At 36.6% G+C, this 25,527-nt stretch overlaps 1 protein-coding gene across 7 annotated transcripts in view; it reads right to left on the bottom strand.

The window, feature by feature from the left end:
- Positions 1 to 16,389, bottom strand: part of BCLAF3 (BCLAF1 and THRAP3 family member 3) — a 91,190-nt gene extending 74,801 nt beyond the window's left edge. For 4 of the 7 annotated variants that reach the window (XM_031959525.1, XM_031959526.1, XM_031959524.1 and 1 more), the window contains exons 1-2: positions 15,669 to 15,746; positions 14,851 to 14,961 (exon numbers count right to left, since the gene is read on the bottom strand). In XM_031959525.1, the coding sequence (XP_031815385.1) occupies positions 14,851 to 14,894 (44 nt within the window). In that variant the 5' untranslated portion in view covers positions 14,895 to 14,961; positions 15,669 to 15,746. Of the gene's footprint in view, positions 1 to 14,850; positions 14,962 to 15,574; positions 15,777 to 15,965; positions 16,051 to 16,371 lie in introns of those variants that run through there. The other 3 variants (XM_031959523.1, XM_031959522.1, XM_031959521.1) reach the window with 3 other exon arrangements.
- Between the last annotated feature and the right edge of the window lie 9,138 nt (positions 16,390 to 25,527).

Here is a 25,527-nt window from a genome sequence, read left to right as displayed (position 1 = left end):
TGAATTTAAAAGGACCTTTGTTGTTGTATACAATCAGGAGGTCAAGCCATTGATCAAGCTGTTAATCTTCAAGGTTATTCCTTTAATATATAAAGTCTTACTCTCCCCCTGTTAATTTCAGGGAATTAACAATCTTGCTAGTTCATTAGGAATTTAGCCTGCAACAGGCTATTCTTGTCTTTCCCTTCAGAAACCACAAGGCTTAGCCTACTACTCAGTGGTATTTTAATAAAATCTTTTACCTCTTGAGATGTTTAAGTGATGAGATCTAGATTTGGGGTACCTAAATGAAATTAGGGTTTAATGAGGTCTAGTGGCATTTGGCGTGCAGGGAGTCAAATAGAGCTCCCCTGCAACTCCTTTGGATTTGGTACAAGGATACGAAGTTAAATGAGGTTTAGTAGCAGCGCAGAAGTCCCCTGTAAAGGAATTTACAGACCCAAAAACCTGAATTGATAAAAGAGGTTTATTATGGGGTTTGGAAGTAAGGTTAAAGTCTAGTTAAGGAAATAGGTGAGGATAAAGAGAGGAGGACACCAGAAACAGGGTTCCAGTGGACAGAGGGGTCCCTTGGGGTGCCAGACATGGTGCTGGCATGTTTGGAACCTCTGCAAAGAGAGGGCTCCAGCTTGGCTCTTTCATAATGAGAGATTTAGCCTAAAGGGGCCCGTGAGTGATATCCCAAATTGGCTCCTCTATGGGTTTCAGTGAGGGCTTGAGTTTGCTTGGTAGGGGTTGGGAAACCTGAGCAGATCATTAGAATGGGGACAGCCCAAGTTGGCTCAGATCTGATGGGGGCTGGGGCAAAAACAGATCTCCTATTGGAATTCAAAGGGATGCTTTTGACCTGGATTTGTGAATCAAAGGCCCTAGCTTCCTGAATTGATAATGCATTAGCTAGGAGGGGTTGGGAATCAGAAAGGAATAAATCAATCTGAAAGGACTAGTTTCTTAAAGGGACCACAACCTGCATCATAACCCTACAATTTCTTTTGAGACACCTTACATCACTGCCCCAAAACCCAATATATTTCAGCCCCATACTCTAACACTATTTTCCTTTTATGACCCAAATATGAAGCTAATACCTAAACCAGGGAGAGCAAAAACAAAGAATGAAAACTACAGACTATTTTTTTCTAAGACTACTAAGCAAAAATTTTAAATAAAATACCAGCAAGGTAATTTCAGCAATATATCACAAAGATCATATATTACGTACAGGAGGAATTCAAGAATGCAAGACTGATTCAAATCATATAAATCAGGGGTCCTCAAACTATGACCGCGGGCCAGATGCAGCATATGAGGACTATTATCCCCCTCACCCAGGGCTATGAAGTTTCTTTATTTAAAGGCCCACAAAACAAAGTTTTTGTTTTTACTATAGTCCGGCCCTCCAACAGTCTGAGGGACAGTGAACTGGTCCCCTATTTTAAAAGTTTGAGGACCTCTGAAATAAATAATAAAAATCATATGATTATCTCAATAGAGGTAGAAAAAACTTGACAAAATACAATACATTTCTATTAAAAAAAATACTAGTATAAGAAAAAAAGCATTACAGAGAGAGGACAGTAGCAACTGAATGTGGACCACAACATAGCATTTTCACTCTTTTTGTTGTTGTTTGCTTGCATTTTGTTTTCTTTCTCGTTCCCCACACCCTTTTTGATCTGATTTTTCTTGTGTAGCATGATATTTGTGGAAATATATGGATCACTTGCCAATTGGGGCAACAGGCGGGAAGAAGGGAGGGAAAATTAGAACATGGGGCTTAATAGGGGTGAATGTTGAAAATTATGTATATATTTTGAAAATAAAAAACTATAATTAAAAAAGATAAAAGCATTAGCAAGCATTATCTATAAATGGGATTAAGTTAGAAGTCTTCTTAATAAGATTGAGTCGAAACAAGAATATCCATTATTACCACTATTACTCAATATTGTACTAGAAATGTTAGCTTCAACATACGAGAAGAAAAAGAAATTGAAGATTTGAATAAACAATGATTAGGATTAGGATTACAATGTGGTCTACTGAAGGAACACCAAATTTGGAGTCAAAGAACTCTCTTTGAACAACCAAACTACACAGAAAAGACTTTCAATCTAGCCCCACTGATGGATTGTATCTGCTTTCCAAAAATCAACCCAATAAGCATGAAGAAGCTTTTTAAATAGTCGACTAGCAACCCAAGGGTGAATGGGTTGGTCATGTCAACCCAAGAAACAAAGAAAAATACAAAATCAACTTTAGTATTGTATTTCTGCAGTGACTGTGAAGAGGCTAATGAGTTTTAAGAATCACTTCTGAAGCCATCTATAACCATCCATGTTATTGGTCCTTTAAAGCAGAAGTGTCAAATTCAAAATCTGCTTGCAGCCCACAATACTCCTGGAATGTGGCTTAAAACAGATTAATATGTAATTAGGAAATATTTGACAAAATAAATAAAAATAAAATATAAATATTACATTTAAACTAATATGTAGTTTTCAAGAAACCTTATGTATGGTTTAGTGCTCCCCATTTCTATTTGAGTTTGATATCACTAACTGCCACCCACCCACAGGTGCCAGAGGAGAGGTGCCACTAAGAAAAATCTCATTCCATGCAATTATCTCCCAGGTGCCCCATGACTACAGAAGTAAAGTTTGGGTAGGACCTGTATTTGGCAAGTAGTGTCTGGTAGTAACAGCCTCACTTTTTTGTTTTGGGTAGGATGTAATGAGTCACACAGAATAAGTACGGATAGCTTGGTACCTAGATAGCATATATCATTACATTAACTTTCCTCACAAGCCCACCCACCTTCCAAACTTCTTAATTATTTATGATCCTTCACCATTCTTTCTGCCTTTTAGGTTTTCACAATATTAGTATTGTTTTCAGTCTTCATTCTGTCCCTCATCCCTAACCTCTTCCCCATACCAGGGTCCACTCCTTTCACATCTGGTCATTCTTTCACTGTTACAAGATAAGGCCTAGTGATTTTGAGATTTCCATGACAGTATACTTGCAAGGAAAGGTGTAATTCAGAGAATCTATGCTTGAAAACCATTGCTATAGAATTAGGCCATGGAAAAAGTGGGATAGTAATCTTTTCAAGATTAGGATAGCTATGTGCCCTAAACATTTTGCCAACTACCAGTCTTGTCTCTTCTTTCTGCACCTATTTGAAAAATATTCTGTGCCCTGAAACTTGACTTAAAAATTAGCTAACTCTACATGACCATCAAAATCAGGATTTAAGTATCCCACTCTCAAAAGAGTACTTTGGAGCAGAACTCCCCAATACTCCTATGGGTGTACATTTCCCCTTGGTGAGAATAAAATCTCCCCTCCTTAGAAACATGATGCTCCTGGAACAGCAAGCCTTCCAACCTGTATGGACTGTGTCCCTATTCTCCCCAATTCAGTGCTACACTTATGTGAATTTTATATTATTTATATATACGTTTGGCTCATGCATCAGGTTTCCCTTCTCCCCTTTTCTCTTTCCCCTCTCTCTTTTCTACTTTTTCCTCTTTGTCAATAAAACTAGAGTATGAATGAACTGGCTCCCAATGTTATGAAGGCATTTGAACTCATTAAAGAGCTGGCTTTCTTTAACACCTCTGACTGATCCACAGACCTTTCTTTAGACATAAATTGGGTCCCTAGACAAGGACTTTTCCTTTATATAGGCACACCTCCACTAAGGGCTTAGGTACTGTGAGCCCAATCCTAAAAAGTAAGGATCAAAAGGGGAACCTCTATCATCCCAGGAGAGACTCTCTCACGCCATGAATCTATCAAAAGAAGGTCTCATAGCTACTATCATTTAAGTGTTTAACAGCTTTCCCTTAGACTCTAACAAGAGATACCTACAATAGTTGCAAATTGGTATTCCAACCTGTAGTCTCTCCCCATTGCAACTCATCCTCCACACATAATAATGTACTTTTCTGAAAACAGTTTTGAACACATTTCTCCTCCCAATAAATTTCAGGGGCTTACTACTAAAATTCTAGGATCAAATATTTTCATCTCTATCATCTACTTCTAAAAAAACTCTTTAATATCTTTTATATGTCATTTTTACATTTTATTTGTAGAATAGTTACATATCTTTCCAGAAACACATGAATGCAACATAACCAAGAAAAAATATTCATAATGATTACAACAATGTAAATTAAACAAAAATAAAACTTCAAAAACTAATGTTGCTAAATTACAAAGAACAAGCTTATGAGAAGGCACTTCCCTTAGGCAGAGGAAGGGGCTGTCCAAAAATGTGGGACACAATATATATCAGATTTTTTCTATATATTCATGTTTTTGTTTTTCTTCTCTTTATCATCATCTTCAAAAAATTATTAATCATTAAGGATGGTCTCTGGGAGGGAGGAGGAAAACAAGGGAGGATAATAAGCATTTCTTATATGTGCCAAGCATATATCATACAATTATATCTCATTTGATCCTCAACAACTCTAGGATAAAAGTACTATTATTAGCCCCATTTTGCATCTGCAGAGGTTAAGTAACTTGCCTAATATCACATAGGTATTAAGTGTCTGAAGTCAAATATGAACTCAAATCTTAACCCCAAGACCCACATTATTCATTGCTCCACATACCTGGATAGCATCACAGATGGCTGTATATGGAGTCATGAAATCCTAGTTCAAATCATGCTTCAGTCACTTACTAACGATCTGAATATAAATAAATCAGTTTATCTCTAAGTCTGTTTCCTCATCTGTAAAATGGGAATAGCATCTATTTCACAGAATTGTTGCAAAGTTCAAATGCGTTAGTATGCAAACACTTTGCAAATTTTAAAGTATAAATATCAACACTATCATCACCTCATTTTACCAGGCAAAACACTAAGTTTCAGAGAAATTAAATGACTAGCCTATAGTCACAAATGTCAGAAGCAAGACATAAACAATCCCCGAACATTTGCTACTAATTATACCACGATGAATTTTTCCTTCAGCAATCTTTTCATGTTCTACATTTATTACAAGAAATAACATGCTTTTAAAATTAAATGTAATGAGTTCAAATTTGGTCCTAGGTACTTAATATTTCCTAGCTGTGTGATCCTAGGCAAGTCATTAACCCCAATTGCCTCAGCCAAAAAAAAATTTTTTTTAAAATGTAATTAACAAGATAGCAGTGGTCAAGCTGAGTAGGGCTGTAGGAAAAGACATAATGATACACAATCGGTAGAGCTGTCAAGTGATCTAACTGTTCTAAATTTCAAACTGGAAGTATAAGAAAAGGTAGTAAATTGTCCATGATCTTTGATCCAGCAATCCCACTGCTGGGCAGACAGAAACAAAAGTCCAATATATACCAAAATAGTGATAGCAACACTAAATACTAAACTCCTGCCCTTTTTTTTTTTTTAAACCACTTTCTTATTTCTAAGCGGGGGGAGAAGGTTGGAGAAAAGAAAGGAAAAAAGAAGAAAATAGACAATTAAACTGAACATAAATAGGATGAACTAGAAACATAAAATGGAAAAGCATGACAGAGTAAGTTAGAAAAGAAAATCTAACAGTACAAAGAAACAGACTGGACACAAAGACAAACTAGTGGCTGGAGTGAAACTCAATACTTCAATTGAAATTTAAAAAGCAGAGATAGCAGTCAGAGTTTCAAAGAAGTAAATATAGGTATAATAAAAAGAGACAAATAGGAAAATTATATTATGTTAAAGGCACTCTTGTTAATGAATCAATATCTATATCTATATATACCCATATATCTGTATCTAGATATGGACCAAAAAACATAACATCTCATTGTTGGTGGAGTTGTGAACGAATCCAACCATTCTGGAGAGCAATTTGGAACTATGCTCAAAAAGTTATCAAACTGTGCATACCCTTTGATCCAGCAGTGTTACTACTGGCCTTATATCCCAAAGAGATCATAAAGAAGGGAAAGGGACCTGTATGTGCACGAATGTTTGTGGCAGCCCTTTTTGTAGTGGCTAGAAACTAGAAACTGAGTGGATGCCCATCAGTTGGAGAATGGCTGGATAAATTGTGGTATATGAATATTATGGAATATTATTGTTCTGTAACAATTGATCAACAGGATGATTTCAGAAAGGCCTGGAGAGACTTATAGGAACTGATGCTGAGTGAAACGAGCAGGGCCAAGAGATCATTATCTACTTCAACAACAATACTATATGATGACCAATTCTGATGGACTTGGCCATCCTCAGCAATGAGATCAACCAAATCATTTCCAAGGGAGCAGTAATGAACTGAACCAGCTACGCCCAGAGAAAGAACTCTGGGTGATAGGACTAAAAACCATTACATTGAATTCCCAATCCCTATATTTATGCCCACCTGCATTTTTTATTTCCTTCACAAGCTAATTGTACAATATTTCAGAGTCTGATTCTTTTTGTACAGCAAAATAACGGTTTGGTCATGTATACTTATTGTGTATCTAATTTATATTTTAATATATTTAACATCTACTAGTCATCCTGCCATCTGGGGGAGGGGGTGGAGGGTAAGAGGTGAAAAATTGGAACAAGAGGTTTGGCAATTGTTAATGCTGTAAAGTTACCCATACATATAACCTGTAAATAAAAAGCTATTAAATTTAAAAAAACAAACAAACAAACAAACAAACAAAAAAACCATAGCATCTAAATACTAAAGGAAAAGTTCATTCAACTGAAGGGACATAGTAGAACTGTAATAATGGAAGACCCTCAATGTACCCATTTCAGACTGATTAGACAATCATTTAGTTATTGCAATGCAATAAAAGTTATATTAAATAAAAGGTCCTTGAAGAAAGGATTTTTAAAAAAGTAAAGGGATGCTAAATAACATGATTATAAAAAACTGGAGGTAGTGCAAAAAACAAATTACATATCATCAAAGAAAATGACAGAGAGAAGATAACAAAATTTATGGGATGCAGCCAAAGCAGTTGCGAGGGGAAAATGTTTCTTTCTAAATGCTTTCATGACCTAAAGAACAATTCAATAAATCTAGCATGCAACTAAAAAGACTAGACGATTTTATAAAATCTTCTAACAAAATAGACATTTTGAAAAATTAGATAAAGGAATAAATAAAAATTGAAAGAATAAATTACCTTTTGCAAATGATTACTTTGAAGACTCAAAAAGAATCAACTAAAAAAATTTTAAAAATCAAAATTTATATTACTAACAAAACTCAGAAAAGAGCACTCTGAGAAATTCCATTTAAAATATCCATAAAAAGCACAAAATATTTGGAAGCATACTTGCAGAAATAAAGGCAAACCTAAATAATTGTAAAAATATTCCATGCCCATGTTCAGCTAAAACAAAGAAAAATAACATATACCTAAAATAATTTACTTCTTCAATGCCATAACAACCAAACCAACAAAAGATTACTGTTCAGAACTACAAAAAAGAAATGAAATTCATAGAGCAAATACTTTTAGTGAATAATCTCAAGGGTAACTGTGCAAAAAGGAGAAAGGAATAGAGCTTATTAATATCAGATCTCAAGATCAGTACCACAAAGCAGTAAATCATTAAAACAATTTAGTATTAATTAAAAAACAGGAGAGATCAGTGGAAGCAATTAGGTGCAGATTATACAGGAGCAAATGAATATAGTAGCTTAGAATTCAATAATCCCATAAACCAAATACTTTCTATCTGACAAAAATTACTGGCAATATTGAAAAGTAGGTTGTCAGCTAACAGACCATTTCTCAAAATTTTTAACCAAGATAAACTCCAAATAGGACACATGACTTACACGTAAAAATTGATATATGCAAATCAAAGGAACAAGGAAATTACCTTTTAGATCTATGGATGGGGAAGAGTTAATAAACATCAAAGAAATAAGATCACAAGATAAAACAATTTCAAGTACATGAAATAAAGATTTTGTACAAACAAATCTAATGCTATTAAAATTAGAAGGGGAACTGATTGGGAGAAAGGAAAAATATCCAAGATATATAGGGAAATAATAACAAGAATAAGAGCCATTCACCAGTAGATAAATCTTCAAAGGACATGAACCCAAAATTTTCAAAGGAAAAAAATCTAAGTTATTAAAAATTTTATGAAAAAAAAATTTAAGTATTAAGAAATTCTAATTAACCAGAAGTTACATCTTATATTCCTCAAATTGGCAAAATGAAACTTCCTGTCCGTGAATAGACACATATAAAAAAATATGTACATAAAATAAATAGTAATTTTTTTTCAAGGCAGGCTGTAGCACCTGGGAGTGAAAGGGAGGTGCAAAATAAGGAATCTCTAAACAAAAACAAAGGTGATAAATATCTGTCACTGATAGATATAATCTAAATATCTATCACTGAAGAGCTCATGAGGTCCACAAACACAAGTTAAGTATTTCTTCCTTCCTATTACTGTAGTTTACATCCCAAGGAAGCGGCAATATACACTAGAAACAACATTTCAACTTAAAATATCCAAGTTCAAATATTGGCTCTGCCATTTAATTAACTTTGTGTAACCTTGTATAATATATTCATTTTTAAATGAAGGAATTACAAATGAGGTCCACAGACACCTAAAGAAAAAGGATAAAGGTGCAACAGGTCAGCTATTTTTTCCTCCTTCCTATTACTGTAGTTTACATCCCCAGAAAGCAGCAAGATACATTGGGAACAACATTTCAATTCAAAATATCCAAGTTCAAATATTGGCTCTGACATTTTTAAACTTTGTGTAATCTTGGATATCATTTTCTTCATTTTTAAATGAAGGAGTTGTTACAAACTGTGATATACAAATATCCTGGAATATTATTTTGCTATTAAAGATAATGAATATGAATAATACAAAAGAGAATGAAAAGCTATGATCTGATGTATGATAAAATAAGCAGTCACAAAACTATATATGACCACCCACATAAAGACAAAAGACATCAACAATTTAAAAAAAAAAAAAAACTCATTATAACGATCCAACTTCATTCTGTAAGAGGAAAAAGAAAGGTACTTCCTTTATTCTTTGGAGGTGTTGGAGACAAGGTTGTGGAATCAATCAAGATAAAATGGACAATTTTGAGTACATGAAATACAATTTTTGTACAAACAAATCTAATGCAGTTAAAATTAGAAGGGCTAATGTGTTACTTTTACAGAGTTGCCTTTTTTCTCATCCTTTTTTTTATTGTTAAAAAGAATGATTCTCTGGAGAAGAATCTGGGAAGGATATATTTGGAAATGAAGATGATATAAAACAAAAGCTATTAATAAAAATTTTTAAAAGAGTAAATTGGGTTAGATGATAAACCTTTGAAATTCCTTCTGGCTCTTAATTTACAAACATCATTATGGCAGACCTGAATATTTATTTTTTTTACTTGCATTTTTAAATCAACCTTTTCCTATATCTAAACACTGAAAACAAAACTCTCTTGTAGTAGACACATTTATCTTTCTTGTAAAGCACAATGAAGTTTAGAAAACTAAAATATGTATTTAATATTAATATACCTTTAGGAGTACAACCTAGTTTAATGACTCCCTAAAAGAGTTCCACAATAACCAAATCAAGTAGAGATCTATCCATCTGTACAAAAAGTTGTGGTTTTTTACAAATACAGACCTCAGCTCAGATGCCACTCTACTGTAGTAGGCTTTCCTGAGTCACCTTAGAATTCAAGGTAACAAATATTTACTAAGTACTTATTGCATGCAACAGACAAAGTTGAGATTAAAAACAATCTCAATTCCTAGTGGAATTTATAGCCCAGAAGTCCCTTCTCTGAATTCTCATATCCTTGGATTTATCTTTTTCATGGAGTTACACTCTTTATTAAGCCTATTATTTATGCTACTTATCATCTGCAAGACTGTGTAAGCTCCTTGAAGACAGGGACTAATTGCATTCATCTTTCTAATAGCAAGTCTACATATATTGGTTGTATGTGTACACAAAAGTCCAGATATGAAAACTGCCTGACATGGAAATATGTATGGTAGAGCTGAAACACAAGTCTTCTGACCTCGAAATCTAATATATATCTGTAAACCATAAAATATTAAGTAAATATATATTCATCCACATAGTAGATGAAAATGTGCCTATCATTTCATAAACTCAAGTACTAGAAAAATTAAACATCATCAACATGTCATTGTATTTGGGAACAAGAGTTAGGGCAGAACAGCCAACTTAGGGCATAACTCAGTTTATACCAAGCACAAAAAATCCTTTGCAAGAACAAGTTCAGAGATGACAGTTTCTGTGAGGAAGAAAACAAACATGCTAAAGCAGCACAAAAATCTTTTGAAATCTGCTTTCCTAAAATCTCAAATATAAATTAATTATATCTGATTTTCTTTTCTTTTTCTTCAAGACATTTTCTGCCAAAGAGAGGATGGCTTCCCAACCATAAACCAATTTATATTTTTAAATTATCTCAATAGACCAATGTGGGCCATCCAAAGGAGACAAACTAATTATTAAGATTTAGAGCTAGAAATAATCTTGTATGGTCACTTAATTTCACAGATGAGAAAACTAAAGCCCAAAGAAATTAAGTGATTTGCCTAAGGTAATTTCAAATAATAAATAGGAAAAATGGAAACAAGCATTTATTAAGCACCTATTATGTACTTAGTCTTATGCTAAGTGATTTACAAGAATCTCATATGAACTTTAAAAAAAACCTGCAAGGTAGATTGTCTCCATTTTACAACTGAGAAAAATGAGGCAGAGGTTAAGTGACTTGCCAAAACTCAAATGATAAATAACTGTCTGATTTCAGATATGAATTTATGCCTGCCAGTCTATCTACCTTGTCTCTAGCCAAAAGTATTCAAGCCTGGCCCTTCTAATGCACTCTTTCTACTACACCCTGATTACTCTAGAAAGGGGTCATAGACTTTGAATAACAATCAAGAATATTGTTCTGGAGTTTAGAAGAACCCTTTTTGGAAAATCAACTATCAGTTCAACTCATATTCTGACATATCTCCAAGTTTCTTCCATTTCTGTCTCAGGATGTTATGGTTCTGACATATTTCAATAGACTTTCTTTTCAAAGACATAGAAATTTTTTACCCTGCCAGTTCTCTCTAACCCTGGATGCAGCCTTCATCCCTGCAGCCTCTGCATCTGACTGGCTGGTTCTTCCTGGAAAATACATTTTATATAGTATAGGTCAACTATGTTTTCATTCCTCTCCAGACCACACTTCTAACTTTCTCTACCATGGCCCCCTGGCCAAGCTGAGTACCTTCATTCTCACTATTCCTTCAGCTCTCTTTTCTGTGTTATTTTCCTTGATTTCAATGTTTTTCTTTATGCTTATTTTGTATACTAAACACTTGCCACAGTGCCTTAAGCACATAACAAGTGCTTAAGAAATGTTTACTGATTTGAGATTATCAATAATAAGGGATGTAGTATTTGTGAAATCATTTAGGGCAATTAAATACTTTCATCTAATCCACATCTTTAGAGCTATAATCCCATGTTATTTGCATTCTGTTTTACTCTCTCCAGTCTGGAGACCCATTCTCATAGTTGGAAAAAAGAAGAGTAAAAAAGAGTTGAGTAGTTTTAACACCTATTATTATATCATTAGGCCAAACAGTTGGCTTTGTGTAGAAAAAGTATCCTTTTTTTTTGTCCTTAGTACAGTGCTTGGTACTTCAAACCTTCAACAAATCATTAGATCTCTGTAAACTTCAATTTTCTCATCCGTAAAACGAAAATAGTACCTATACTCCCTACCTCTTAAAATGGAAAAGATCAAAATATATGCAGAACTTCGCATTTTAATGTTATGTTATTTATTTTAATTATTATTGTAAACTTCAGCTCATTAAAGGTTCAAGGCCTTCAGGTATCAGGCAGGAAACACAAATACAAAAGGATATAATCCCTGCTCTAAAGGAGCTTTTAAACAGAGAAACATCTTATTTAAGAGAATAGTAACCCAGGCCTAGCAAAAAGTTGTACTCATTAGGATTCCAGGATTAGAAAGGGCCTAGGGCAGGGAGTATGGAGAGATCCAGATAAAGGAGGGAAGGAAACAAGATTGTGTTAAGAGCTATGTGCTGAAACCATGCCAAGCATTTAACAAACATTAGCTACTGGTTCTTCCAACCATCCTGGGAGATAGATGCTATTATCATCCTCATTTTATAGTTGAGTAAAGTAAACTTGCCCAGGATCCCAAAGCTGGTGTCTGAGGTCATATTTGAACCCAAATGTTCCCAAGTCCATACGCAGTGCTCTATCCACTGTGCCACTTGACTAACTAGGTACTAGAAGGTATGTCATTGCCAGACAGGGACAGGAATAACAAAGCAAGGAAACATAGCTGATGCTGGATAAATAAGACTAAATTGTGAGACATTCATCATCAATGAGGACAATAAGAGACCCAAAGTGAGAATCCCAAGTTTAGAGAAATATCAAACCCAAGAAGGTGGAATTTTTTTAAAAACAACTTTTAAAACTAAAGATCAAATCATTGGAGGTGTTTATTACCTTTCCTTTAACATCTCCCATCTCAAAGTGTCGAGCCTTTATTTTCCCTAAAGTTTTAGAATCTACTTTCCTAAAATATCAGATGTAAACCCAGTTATAATTGATATTTATTTCTTATCTTGGGTGGTACAAATTACAATTTGCCAGTAACAATATCCCAGATATTAACATTAACATTTTACAAAATTGTTCTTTCTAGTTGTCCAGGATTAAATCCAAAATTCCCTCAGCAAAAAAAAAAAAATAAACAAAAAATAAAAAATAAAAATTCAACAGATGTTTTGCTTTTAGAGGAATGAAATTTCCAGCAGATGTCTCAAGAATTTAACTACATTGCCAGAGTGGACAATTATACAAATTTTGTGATCTGTATTTAGAAAATATCCATATCCATAAACTGCTGTGAACTTAAAAAAAAATTAAATTAACATATAAAATCAATATAGCAGAAGCAACATGGGTATTAGTCATAATGACTTGAGAGCAGGAATATTTTGGTTCAAATCTTATCTTTGAATTTATTATATATTCAGAAGCCAGTCACTAAATCAATCAGTGTGTGTGTGTGTGTGTGTGTGTGTGTGTGTGTGTGTGTGTAAAAAGAAGTTTCTACTTCAAAAGGTAATTTGGAGGGGCAGCTAGGTGGCACAGGTGGGAGTACCAGCCCTGAAGTCAGGAAGATCTGAGTTCAAATTCAAATTTGGCCTCAAACACTTAATACTTCCTAGCAGTGTGACCCTGGGCACAACTCACTTAACCCCGACTGCCTCAGCAAAAAAAAAAAAAAAGTAACCTGGAATAGTAGATAAAGAACTGGTTTCAAAGCCAAGAAGTTAAGTTGTCACTTATATAGCAACAGTAGTAAGACCTTAATCAAGTCACAAACCTCTCAATGCCCAAGGTATTGAGAAAAAATAGGTGTTTTTAATGTAAAGTCTTTGAACTTTAAAGAGATATAATTTTTATATATATTATATATAATTTTTGATAACTGAATTTCAATGATAAATTTCCTTTGTAATAAACTTTAAAAAATTATTCTAAGAACGGATTTATAGATTTTATTCAGGACACTGCCATGAAACAAAAAACGTTTAATAACGCCTTACCTAAACCTGTAAGGTAACAACCTTAACTGGGAGAAGTTTTATCAACCAATGATATCAAAGATCATTACCATCCTCATTCCTACGTATTTTCAAAGAATTATTGTGAAACTCAAAATATATAACTTTGGAGCACCTTTCATTCAAGAAAATGCTACAAATCAAAAGAGGAAAATGCAAAATAAACTATTTCATGACCATTCTATTTTTTGTTTGTCTCCTATAAAAAAAGAGGTGTAATTCATTTTACTTTTTTTTTTTTTTTAAACACAGGGAAAAAGTGACAACATTTCAGAAATATCCTCTTCCTCTTTTGGTTCCTATGGAAGCCCCTTAAATTCTTTCCCATCCCCATAAACTATTTCATGACCATTCTATTTTTTGTTTCCTATAAAAAAAGAGGTGTAATTCATTTTACTTTTTTTTTTTTTAAACACAGGGGAAAAAGCGACAACATTTCAGAAATATCCTCTTCCTCTTTTGGTTCCTATGGAAGCCCTTTAAATTCTTTCCCATCCCCATAAACTATTTCATGACCATTCTATTTTTTGTTTGTTTCCTATAAAAAAAGAGGTGTAATTCATTTTACTTTTTTTTTTTTAACACAGGGAAAAAGCGACAACATTTCAGAAATATCCTCTTCCTCTTTTGGTTCCTATGGAAGCCCCTTAAATTCTTTCCCATCCCCTTTTCCTTCATATATCAATTGTGGGACAAATCTTGCAGTAATCCATTACCATTCCTCAAAATTATCCAAAATTGGATATCCTATATCCAATATTCCTCAAAAAATATCCTATGCAAAGTGAAATTTTAATCATTTGAAAATTTTAGGTGCTATCTTATATAACATAATAGCTCTCATTCCTTGGGACTAGGGGAAAAAATAAAAGTCTATCGCCACATTTTCTTTCTTGAGTAGAACAGCTTCTGCTGCCCTCCTTTCAGTTTTTTTTGAACTTTTTGAAGCATTCAAGATTTCGACTTCTGTGGCTTAGTCGGAGAATTTCGATTTGTCCTCATCTTTTCAACTTTATGACCACTTCCTTGATTCCTCCGTTCTTTGGCTGAGGAAAGCTATTTTACAGATCATTCCCCCTCTCCCCCCCCCAAAAAAGCACTTCTTTTAGCCTTGCCTCCTCCTAAGTCTGGGTATCTTATCTCTTCACTGTCCCCGCGCTTGACCTTCCCCAAACCATCGCTACTCACTCTGCAGGTTCGACGGTGGTCAACTCCCCTAGGAACAAGGACATGCTCCCGAACACCGCCAAGCTGCCGACGCCGCCTTGCAAAGCGTTATCAGTCCTCGGGTACTCGGGTCTGCGGAAGAATGAGGGAAGGTGGGCACTCGCTGACCTCTGGCCGTACTCGGACAGGAAAAGCTACTGCCCGGCCCCTTACAAAAACCGGCGCAGTGACCACCCGCTCCCATGACCCTGCAAGCAAGCAATTAGCAGCAGTGATAATAACTGATGGTATATCGAGATTTTAAGGTGTTTTCCACGTTAACGCATTGGGTCCTTAATTCCCAAGAGCTGATATTCACAGCGACGTTACACATGGAGCTGAAGAAAGCAAAGTGGCTAGCCGAGGAAGGCAAGCGGAGGAATCGTCTAAAGCAAGCTCCCCATCAGCTCACTGCGCCAGGACTCCCACCTGCAGGGGCCCAAATCGGACGCACACAAACTTGCCCGAAACTTCCCCACCCCCACTCCCAATCAGGGAAAGATGAGGGCGCGGAGAGGATAGGGATGGGGGTGGGGGCGGGGAGGGGGCGTACTTAACAAGCAGGCAAAACAAAACACACACGCAACAACGGCGTCAGTGTAACACACGCACTCACTCACTCGTTAAACCCCCCCTCCCCCCCCGCCGATGCAGCCACTGTCTGCGCCTTCCTCTTCCTCCCGGGCCCTCCGCAGCTACCACGCACCTCGCCCACCCGTCCCGCGGGGGCGTGGGTCCCGGCCCTTCCCGGGCCCGGCAGCCCTCCCTGAACCCTGGCCGTCTCGGTTCGGGCGGCTCACCGCGGAGACCCCGCCAACGGGGCGGGGAAGTCCCGGGAGGCCGCGGCCCCCTCCAGCTTCGGGCCGGCAGCTCCTCTTCCTCCGCCGCCAAGGCCGGCTCCTCCCGATCGCAAGTCCGGACCGCTTCTCAGGCAGCCGGGGCTGCAGCTGCAAGCCGTAGCGGCGGGGACCCGGAACCACTTCCGTCCGAACCGCCTCTTCCTCCCCCTCGCTGCCACAGGCACTAGGGCTGCTTCTACTTTCCCATCCCTCCCGCGGCCTCCCTCCTGCCTCTTTCCCTGGGGCACGCGCACTCACCTGGCACCTAGCGGGGGCGGGCGGGAGCCGGCGGAGCGCTATCTGCGCATGCGTCTCCTTGCCCTTAGCCCCGAGCGCGCCGATGGAGGAGGGAAGCTGGGAGGGGTCGCACGCGCATCCCCGCCCCTAGAGCGGGGAAGCTGGCCGGGAGAGTCGGGGTGGGGGAAATCAAAGAGAGCAACCCGGAAGTGAAGGGTAACCGTGGCCTAAGGGTCACGCCTGGGGGGTAGCTTCCCCAGCTTTGCATCAGGTCCTGGAGGGGGTGCAAGCCCACTGGACGCCTTCCCCCATCCCTCAAAGCCCCTCCCTCCACCTCCACCCAGAGCCCGGGATTCCGTCCCTAGGAGATAATGTAGGTTAAATTCCTTGCCAGTCTCCAAGCTGTATCAATGCTAATCATCCTTACTGTTTGTTACAATGTCCGATCTTCGCAAGCCCAGCCCAGTCTTCAGGCCTTGTGACCTTTCCTAGAAAGAATATGGGCAGCCGGAGTCACAAATTCACACCCCCCACACTTCCCTCATAACGCCGGATCTAGGGAAGGGTGGGAATCCCCCAGCTTCGACTTCGGCTTTTGGGTAATTTGGGCCTGAGTTCTCCAATAACCCAAGTAACAGAAGAAAGACGTGGACGAGTTGTAACGTTGACTAAAACACACTAACTCAATGGTCTGACATACCAACAATCCTTTGCAGTGACCGAGAGTAAACCCTGCTGGGAGTACATACCTGCTTGGAAGCATCGCTGGAGCCATCTGGTGGTTTAAGCGCCTTCAACAAACATACCCACTTCCAAAGACTTTACTGACTTGGGTTATGGGACTCTTGGACACATCCTGTTTTTTAGTTGGGGGAGATCCCCTAACTTTGATTATGGGCTTCCAAATATGCTAGGTTTGGAGACATCTCCTTTTCAAGTCTTGAACTGTGGATTGCTTATGACCAAGAATGCTTTTTGATGGGTCTTCCTGGCACTTCCTCCATTGATCCAGGAGGCTAGACATTTAGATTGTGCTTTAAGATTTGTAAATCACTTTAGACGTTTTATCTCAGAATCTTTCAAATGCGCTGCCTCTGCAAATAGGGTGAAGGGAGTGTTTCTCCTCACTAGAAGTTTTTTAAGCAAAAGCTGAATACCACTTGCTTGGAACTTTTGTAAAGGGAACTCATTATTCTAAGACTAAATGACCTCTGAGAAAGTCTCTTCCAATTCTGATCTATCACAGGAAATACATTTGGTTCCTGCTCCTCAACCATCCTGAAATCTGGCTTCTTTCTTTATACTAAGAACTTCCAAGATGGTTGTAGATGGAGGAAAATGAAAACATCAGATGCTATTGTATGGAATAAAGAGAGATAAGGTGAAGAACTTACAGGAATGTATTAGTTATTTTTCCGTATTTTACTTTCATTATTTCTGTGTTTCCCCTGTGACCTGTATAATATGTGCAGGCTCATATTTACTTGAGCCTTGGCCAGCTATAAACATATTTACTTAACCTGAGTTGATGACAGTTATTGATATTTGACATTTATTGATATTTAGTCTATTAGCTGGACCATTGTCTGCTTGATTAAACCTGAAGGCCTGACTTTCTGTTTTCCTAGAGATTTTGGGGAAACAGAAATCTTCCATTCCAATCTCTCCAAATAGCAACAACCAATTAGATGCCTCTCCCTCTCCTCAATGCTCTCTTACTTGTGATGTAATCTCTTGTAAAAAAGCTATGTATCTTTACTACTTCTCTAACCCTCCTACCACAAGCTTTCTCTTTCTTATCTCACGATGGGATGGCTCATCCTCCGGAGGTTTTTAATAAACAACTTTTCTGCCTTCTATTGAGTGATCTCTGAGTGATCATTTTGGATAAGGGTCTTCTACATCCCTCATGAAGAAAATGAAAAGGGAGATATCAAATTGCACAATGTCTCTTATTCCTGTTCTTCACATTATCTCCTTGGTTATATGTTGCAGCCAGCTTGAATCCAACATGAGCCTCTCCATTGTCCTCTGTGTGATAATTCCCTTTTAAGTCTTTAGAGATTTACACCCCATTTCTCATTGCCATGGAGCAATACCAGTAAATGCTAGCATTAACAATTATGGACCTTTGCTTTCATAGAAAATCTAGGGTTATTAAAGGAACTTTGTAATTTCCTGGAGGCAATCCATTCCACTGATTTCCTCTTAGGTAACTCTAGGTCTAACTTTTTTACGCATACACACACACACACACACACATATACATATATAAAAAGATAGATATATATATAACAGATACACACATATATGTATGTATGTATACACACACACACACACATATATATGCAGGTATTTGTATATATACTCTATACATATAGATAGCCAAGACTATAGGGTCTCCATCCAAATGTATTTTGAAATCTGGGAAACAAACATTCTTCAATCTACTTAGTCTTTCTTATGTAAATGATTAGGACCAACTTCATTGAGTGAAACATCTGGAAGACCCATAGAGAACATTCTTTGACCTGAACTGGTTCTCTTCTATCAAAGTGACAAACATCTTTGGCAAGCATACATCTCCTTTTTTATTTATGCCTGATATTCATTATCAAAGAGTTTTTGAATGGGATTATTTCAGTATTATATATTTCAAACAATTTAGAATTATTCTGATGTATGTTTAGGAAGCATATTGTTGTAAAAGAACCTCAAGGACAATGTTTTCTTCTTCTGAATCAATTTTTTAAAATAATAAACAAAATAAATACAATGGAATCTTATATTCTCTTCAGGGAGCCTCTTCTGTGAGGGCTTGCTGAGAGCTGTTCTTTGTTGTTCACCTTCACCTTTTACTCCAAAGAGCTGTAGTACATGCAACAATCACACCCCAGTAAAACCATATTGACAGTTTTTCTAAATGATATTGAGTAAAGAAGGGGATTCAAACCCATCAGTGAGTTAGAGGAATATCTATCCCAAACATGTGAAGACTTCTGGTGGAATGGGTATATGGGAATTACTTGTTCCAGCATTCATAAAGGCAGTTGCAGCAGGGGCTGTGGAGATCTTAGAGCATTGTAGATGCCAAAGTCATTCCCTTCATCCCCTAACTTTTGTCTTGCCACTGGATTCTATGACTTTGGAATAGAGTGAGACCAATGACTTAAATCCATTTCTTAAGACATCAGTCTGTGGTGTCATTGGTCCTCTTTGACAATGAAGGATGAACAATTGTATAATGATAAATATATGAGCCATGGCTGAATGTTGCTTGAGAAAGTTTGTTTCTTTCCCACTAAGATTCTTGTTAAGGATTCCCAACAGGAAGTATTTACCAATTACTTTTAATTCTATTGCCTTCCCTCTGTTGATTATTTCGATTTTATCCTGTATACATTTTGTTTCTACACAGCCATTTATATCTCCCCTTTAGCTTTGTTGGGTCAGTGAGAGTAAGGACTTTTTTTGCCCTTCTTTATTCCTCAGTGCTTAGCATTGTCTTTGGCACATAGCAGATGCTTAATAAATATGTATTGACTAAGATGAATATTCTACAGGGGTTTTTTTTTTTTTGTAAATGGAAAAAAAAAAAAATATATATATATATATATATCAATAATTGTTCTCTTAATTGCTTTTTTTCTGTATTTGTAAGGTCTGGTTTTTTTTTTCCCCCCTCTGGTCTTTAGTATCTTCCCCTCCTTCAGATATTTTGTCTGTATTGGTTCTTCAATGCCTTCATAAGTATGTTAATCTGATTCAGTTTGAATGGTCTCAATTCCTGGTGGTCAAGAGGTTAGTGACAATAAGAGAGTTATTAAATATCCCCTTTAAATTGGCCACAGGTTTAGGAGCAAAAGAATTCACTCATTCCCGAATTATTAGTTGCAAAATGAAAGTTTATTTTTGGATAGAAATCAGTTTGCTAAAGGACTGACTTCTATAGTGACAGAGGAAATGGAGTTCTAGCACTGAGAAGACTTTTCCAGTGGGCAGAAGGGTTCTGGCAGCTGAGCAAGCTACCTAGGGCCATTTGCAAAGACCTTAGTTGAGGGAGGCTGTTATATTGGGTATTGTGGTGGGGGCTGGGACAGCCTGAGCTGATCAGATCAGGATTCTTGGTCCGGGCTTCAGGAGCTGAGGTTCCTAGGCTTAGATTATCAGTTTTCAGTTCGGATCTCCTATTGGAATTAACAACACTTCATAAGGGTGTTTTTTGACCAGGATTTCTAATTTAATCAAAGGCTGGCATCCTGTAAAGGATGGGGGGAGGGAGGGGGGAGGAAGGGAAGAAGGAGGGTATGCCTTCCCAGGAGGGGCTGAGACTGAAAGGGATCACAGACCAAAAGGAAATATAGTTTCTTAAAGGGACTACAACTTTAGTAAAGGAAATAGTTCCCTCTGGCTTCATAATCAAACATATGTCTCCTCTGATTATATTGGTCCAATCTGGCTGCTTTTCCCATTTTTGTTCTCTTTAGTGACATTTTTAACCTCCTCTATAAGTATATCTGGTGTGTTAGTTTTACTGTCCTTGAGAGATTATTACAATAATCTTTGCAAAATATTTTCTATTTTTCTTTTATATGTAGTCCTTCCATTTTTATCTTTAAATGACTTTGGGATGAGTTAACTGGACAGAATATCTTTATTATCAACCTTTTAATCTGCTCCAACTCTAGACATTCTCCTACTCTTTTCTATTTTTCCCCTTCTTACTTTGAAGCAAGCATACTCAATTCATCCATCAGTATTTATTAAACTTTAATTACAGGCCAAACATTGTATTAGGTGCTAGAAATACAAAAATAGAAGAGCTTACATTCTATCAGGAGAAACAAAAAACTTTCTTCAAGGGTTTTAACCTCATCTACTTCTGCTTATTGAGATGCTGCTGCTCATAAATGTCCATCGTTTATCTTTAAATGATTTCTTAAATCAGTATTATCATTTGGCAAGGAATCAGATGTTAGTTGATTAAAGTGCTATTGGGCCTTTTTTGGTCCCTTTGTAGGGATTAATTTATAATGGTTAAATTTATGGATAAAATTATTATAGTTAATATCACTGTCATTTCTGTTGTGTGCTTCTAAATTTTTTATTTTCAATTACTTGTTTATGTAATCCAGAGTTAAGCTGATTTCACTATATACCATACATTTTTTCTCATTTTTTTCTTTATATTTTTTAAATTGGTAACGCATCCTATAGACTCTACGACAAAATACAGAAATCTTAAATGGCATTTCATTTGGCATCCTCTGTAATTTAGTTTTCTACTTTTCCAGTCTTATCTCACACTACTTTTGGGTTAATTCTACATTCTAATCAAACTGGACTTATTACCCTTTCCCCAAGCTTTACAGAACATACCCTACCTTTTGGGTAGGCTACCTCTATCTTAGGAGCGTGCTTTTTTTTTTTTTTTTTCTGCTTTCAGAGCCCTTCTCTTCCATCATAACTTAGAGCAAGTACCACTTCCTCCAAGCAAATTTTCCTAATTGTTTCAGATTGTTTTCTCCCTCATCTCACAGATTCTTGCAGTACCTTGTCTATATCTCTCTTCTGCCCTATAATAACATACTTTAATATTATATAATATATATTTCATATTCCCTGAAGTGAAAAAAGTCTTCTAAAAGAGAGAAATGTGTTATCTTTGCATCCCCAGAATTTAATACAGGATGGACACTTCAATAATTGTTGAGTTTAATCTCCTCTCAGAGTTCTCTCCAAAATACTATCAACCTTAAATTTCCCTATCCCTCCTTCTTAGTTCAACCCCTTTACTCTTTTGATTTTACTTCCCACCCTTCATAATTTTAAGTCCTAAAAATCATTTATTTTATTTTCATGACACAGTCTCCATCACACAGGGTGTAGAGCAAAGTGCCTTTAAGAACCTGTCCTTTTGAAAGGGACCAACATGTGCAAAAATGTTTGTGGCAGCCCTTTTTATAGTGGCAAGAAACTGGAAATTGAGTGGATGCCCATCAGTTGGGGAATGGCTGAATAAGTTATGGTATATGAATGTGATGGAATATTATTGTTCTATAAAAAATGATCAGCAGGATAATTTTAGAGAGGCCTGTGAAGACTTAGGTGAACTGATGCGAAGTGAAATGAACAGAACTAGGAGATCACTGTATATGGCAACAGCAAGATTATATGATGATAAATTCTGATGGACATGGCTCTTTCCAACAATGATTGAGGCCAGTTCCAATGATCTTGTGATGAAGAGAGCCATTTACACCCAGAGAGAGAACTATAGGAACTGAGTGGGGATCACAACATAGTATTCTCACTCTTTTTGTTGTTGTTTGCTTGCATTTTGTTTTCTTTCTCATTTTTTCCATTTTGATCTGATTTATCTTGTGCAGCAAGATAATTATATAATATGTATACATATATTGGATTTAACACATTTTTTTTTAGCATGTTTAACATAGATTATCTGCCATCTAGGGGAGAGGGTGGAGGGAATGAGGAGAAAATTTGGGAACACAAGGTTTTGCAAGGGTTGGTGTCGAAATATTATCCATGCATATTTTTTAAAAATTTTTTATTATTATAGCTTTTTATTTACAAGTTATAGGCATGAGTAATTTTACAGCATTGACAATTGCCAAACCTTTTATTCCAGTTTTTCCCCTCCTTCTCTCTACCCTTTCCCCCAGATGGCAGGTTGACCAATACATATTAAATATGTTAAAGTTTAAATTAAATACAATAAAAGTACTGTGATGGAATGGACTTGTGATGGAAAAAAATTCACATCCAGAGAGAGAGTTATGAAGACTGGATATGGATAAAAAGCATAGTATTTTCACCTTTTTTGTTGTTGTTTTTGTTTGTTTGCTAGCTAGTTTTTTTTTTTTCCTTTCTCACATTTTTTTCCTTTTGATCTGATTTTTCTCATGTACCCATGAAAAATGTAGAAATATGTTTAGAGGAACTGCGCATGTTTAACTATATTGAATTCTTTCTGTCTAGGGGAGGATAGTGAGAGGGAGAGAAAAAAATTTGAAACATTAAGTTTTGCAAGGATGAATGTTAAAAACTATCTTTGCATGTATTTTGAAAAATAAAAAGCTATTATTAAAATAAATAAATGAAGTTTCAAAAAAAAAGAATTTGTCCTTTTCAGACTTGAAGTGATATTATTTGCACATAAAAAGACCAGCAATCCACTAAATCATTAGTTGAAATAATTATTTCATTGGGCTTTAGAGAGCCTTTAAACCTTTCCACTTGGGGGGAAACCTGGCACAGAGGTTTTCCTTTGGAGGGTTATTTCCCCCAAAAACAATTAAATAGCACCAGTCTTCAGAAACACACACATTCACATAAATATTTAAGAGGAAAAACATAGAAAAAAAATTGTAAGAGGGAAGGTATAGTCAATAGAGGGATAGACACAATTCAAAAAGTCCTTTAGCTTTGGGGAATAAATCAGAAATTATGTAGAATGGGAGAACAGTTCATAGTTTGTAGCATGCATGTGACAAAATCACAGTGGTCTTCTCTTTGCCAAAAGATTCACTTTTATTCATTTGAAAAGATCATGGACAAAATCCAAAAATGATTTTACAGTGTGCTTTTGGAGGGAATGACTTAATAGTTCAGGAACAGAAGGAGTAAAGGTGGGACTTAGGGAGTAACAAATGGATAATGAAACAGGTGTGACTATTTTAAATATGCTAATAAAACAGTCTAGGAAAATTGACCTCCTTTTGTGTGCAATTATAATTGATAATAGGAACAGTATGGGTTAATTTTAGCATATCCTTACAAGGAGATAGAATTAACTGGTTTAGAATTCACATCAATGAAGGGAGTATTAAAATTTTGTTCATCCTTCCTTTTCAAAGAGGACCAATGACATTAAGAGGATGAAGTCTTGACTTGCAAATGAAATGGATTTAAGTGAGGTGTGAATATGCAAAGTCATCAACCTCACTCTCTTCTACAGCCATTGGACTTCATGTAATGCCAGAGAAACTGAGGCAAGATAGAGATTAGAGAGTTTTTAATATTTTATTTGAGAGATTGTGCTGGGGGCAAAACAGGATCCATGTGGCCCCTAGGACTGAATAAGTTTCAAAGTATCCAGCAGGGAATGTGAGTTCTTATTGACATATATACAAAGGGGGTTGGAGTCCAAACTCTGGTGGTCAGGAATCTCCAAAAAGGGGATCATCAATCTGGTTCTGACAGGTTGGGGGTAGGACCATAAATTCTTACAAAATTGGAGGACTAGTTTGTAAGTCTAGTTTGTTCAACTAGAGCCAGGAAGTCTGAAACTTAAGAGATACCAATTAGGTATCTTAGATAGGATACCTGGAGTTTTATCTTCTGGAATGTCAGATCTCCACAGCCCTATTTATCTCAGTTCTAATGAGCAGAAAAGGGGGGTTGCAACCAGGGGGATTGAGGCAGAACAATTGGGGAAACTGAGGCAGAATAATTCAGGGAAACTGCGACAGGACAATTTAGGGAAACTGAGTCAGGACAATAAAAGGCAATTGTGGCACAACATTCCACACTCTCTCTTCTGAATATTCAAATCATTGAATTACCTTCCTCTAGATACCTGGAAGGTCTAGCACAATAATTTTGACCAACCCTATGTGAGGTGAATAAACCAAAATAAAAGTAGAAAAATACAAGGACTTATGGCAAGGACAAGTTTCTTCCTGACAACCCCATAGTTAACAGCAGTAGAAAGGCTCCCTGTTGCTAGCATGTCAGGACAATTCTGTAATGTCCAAGCTAGCTCTCTGGAGGATCTCAGAACCAGCCTCGGTCTTAAAAGAGTGAAGTAGGCAGGAGAGCCACCAGGAGAATGGTCAAAGATGGAATGTCTCATTTCCAGTCCTTTCAGCCCTTAAATACCTCAGTATGATTACATCATTACAAGACACTAAGTATGTGTGAACCCCATACTAAGTACTAAGTATATGTGAACTAGAGAACCATCATCTTATCGATTACACTGAGTTAACATTTGCTGTATCTTTGCTTTAAGTATACTTTTGTCAGAGTTCCAGCCTTCTACATAATTCTAACAGAATAAAGGGTTTCAAAGCTAAAGCATAACCAGCAATCATAATCCAGTAAGTTTAAGGAAGGAGTAAAAACAAAAAGGAACTTAAAGGACTTCCAATTCAATCTGACCTAGTGAGATAGGGGGTGGGACAGAAGTGCCTAAGGCAAAGTGAACAGAAAACTAGGGGTTCCCATTCTTGCAGGTATTTTGAGAAAATCCACCAGTTTCCCTACGCATATCTCCTCCTCCCCTTTCTTCCTTTAGGCAAAAGGAATCATCCAAATAAAAACAAATAAATTATCAAATAACAATCCCACATATAAATTCTGAGAGTGAAGTAAAACAGACTAGTACAGAAGGGTTTCCTAAAAATCCCACAAACATAACAGCAATAATTACACAATCATAATAATTTCCAACCCAAATCTTAAACACATAGTAATACAGTTCCATCCCAAATCTTAAACACACAGTAATAGATGACTCAGGGTTTAACAGTCATTCATCAACCATTCCCAAGTCCCC

The sequence above is a fragment of the Sarcophilus harrisii genome, chromosome 3 (genome assembly GCF_902635505.1).
Source record: "Sarcophilus harrisii chromosome 3, mSarHar1.11, whole genome shotgun sequence".
Classification (NCBI taxonomy): Eukaryota; Metazoa; Chordata; class Mammalia; order Dasyuromorphia; family Dasyuridae; genus Sarcophilus; species Sarcophilus harrisii.
This window is presented reverse-complemented; position numbering and strand designations above follow the sequence as displayed.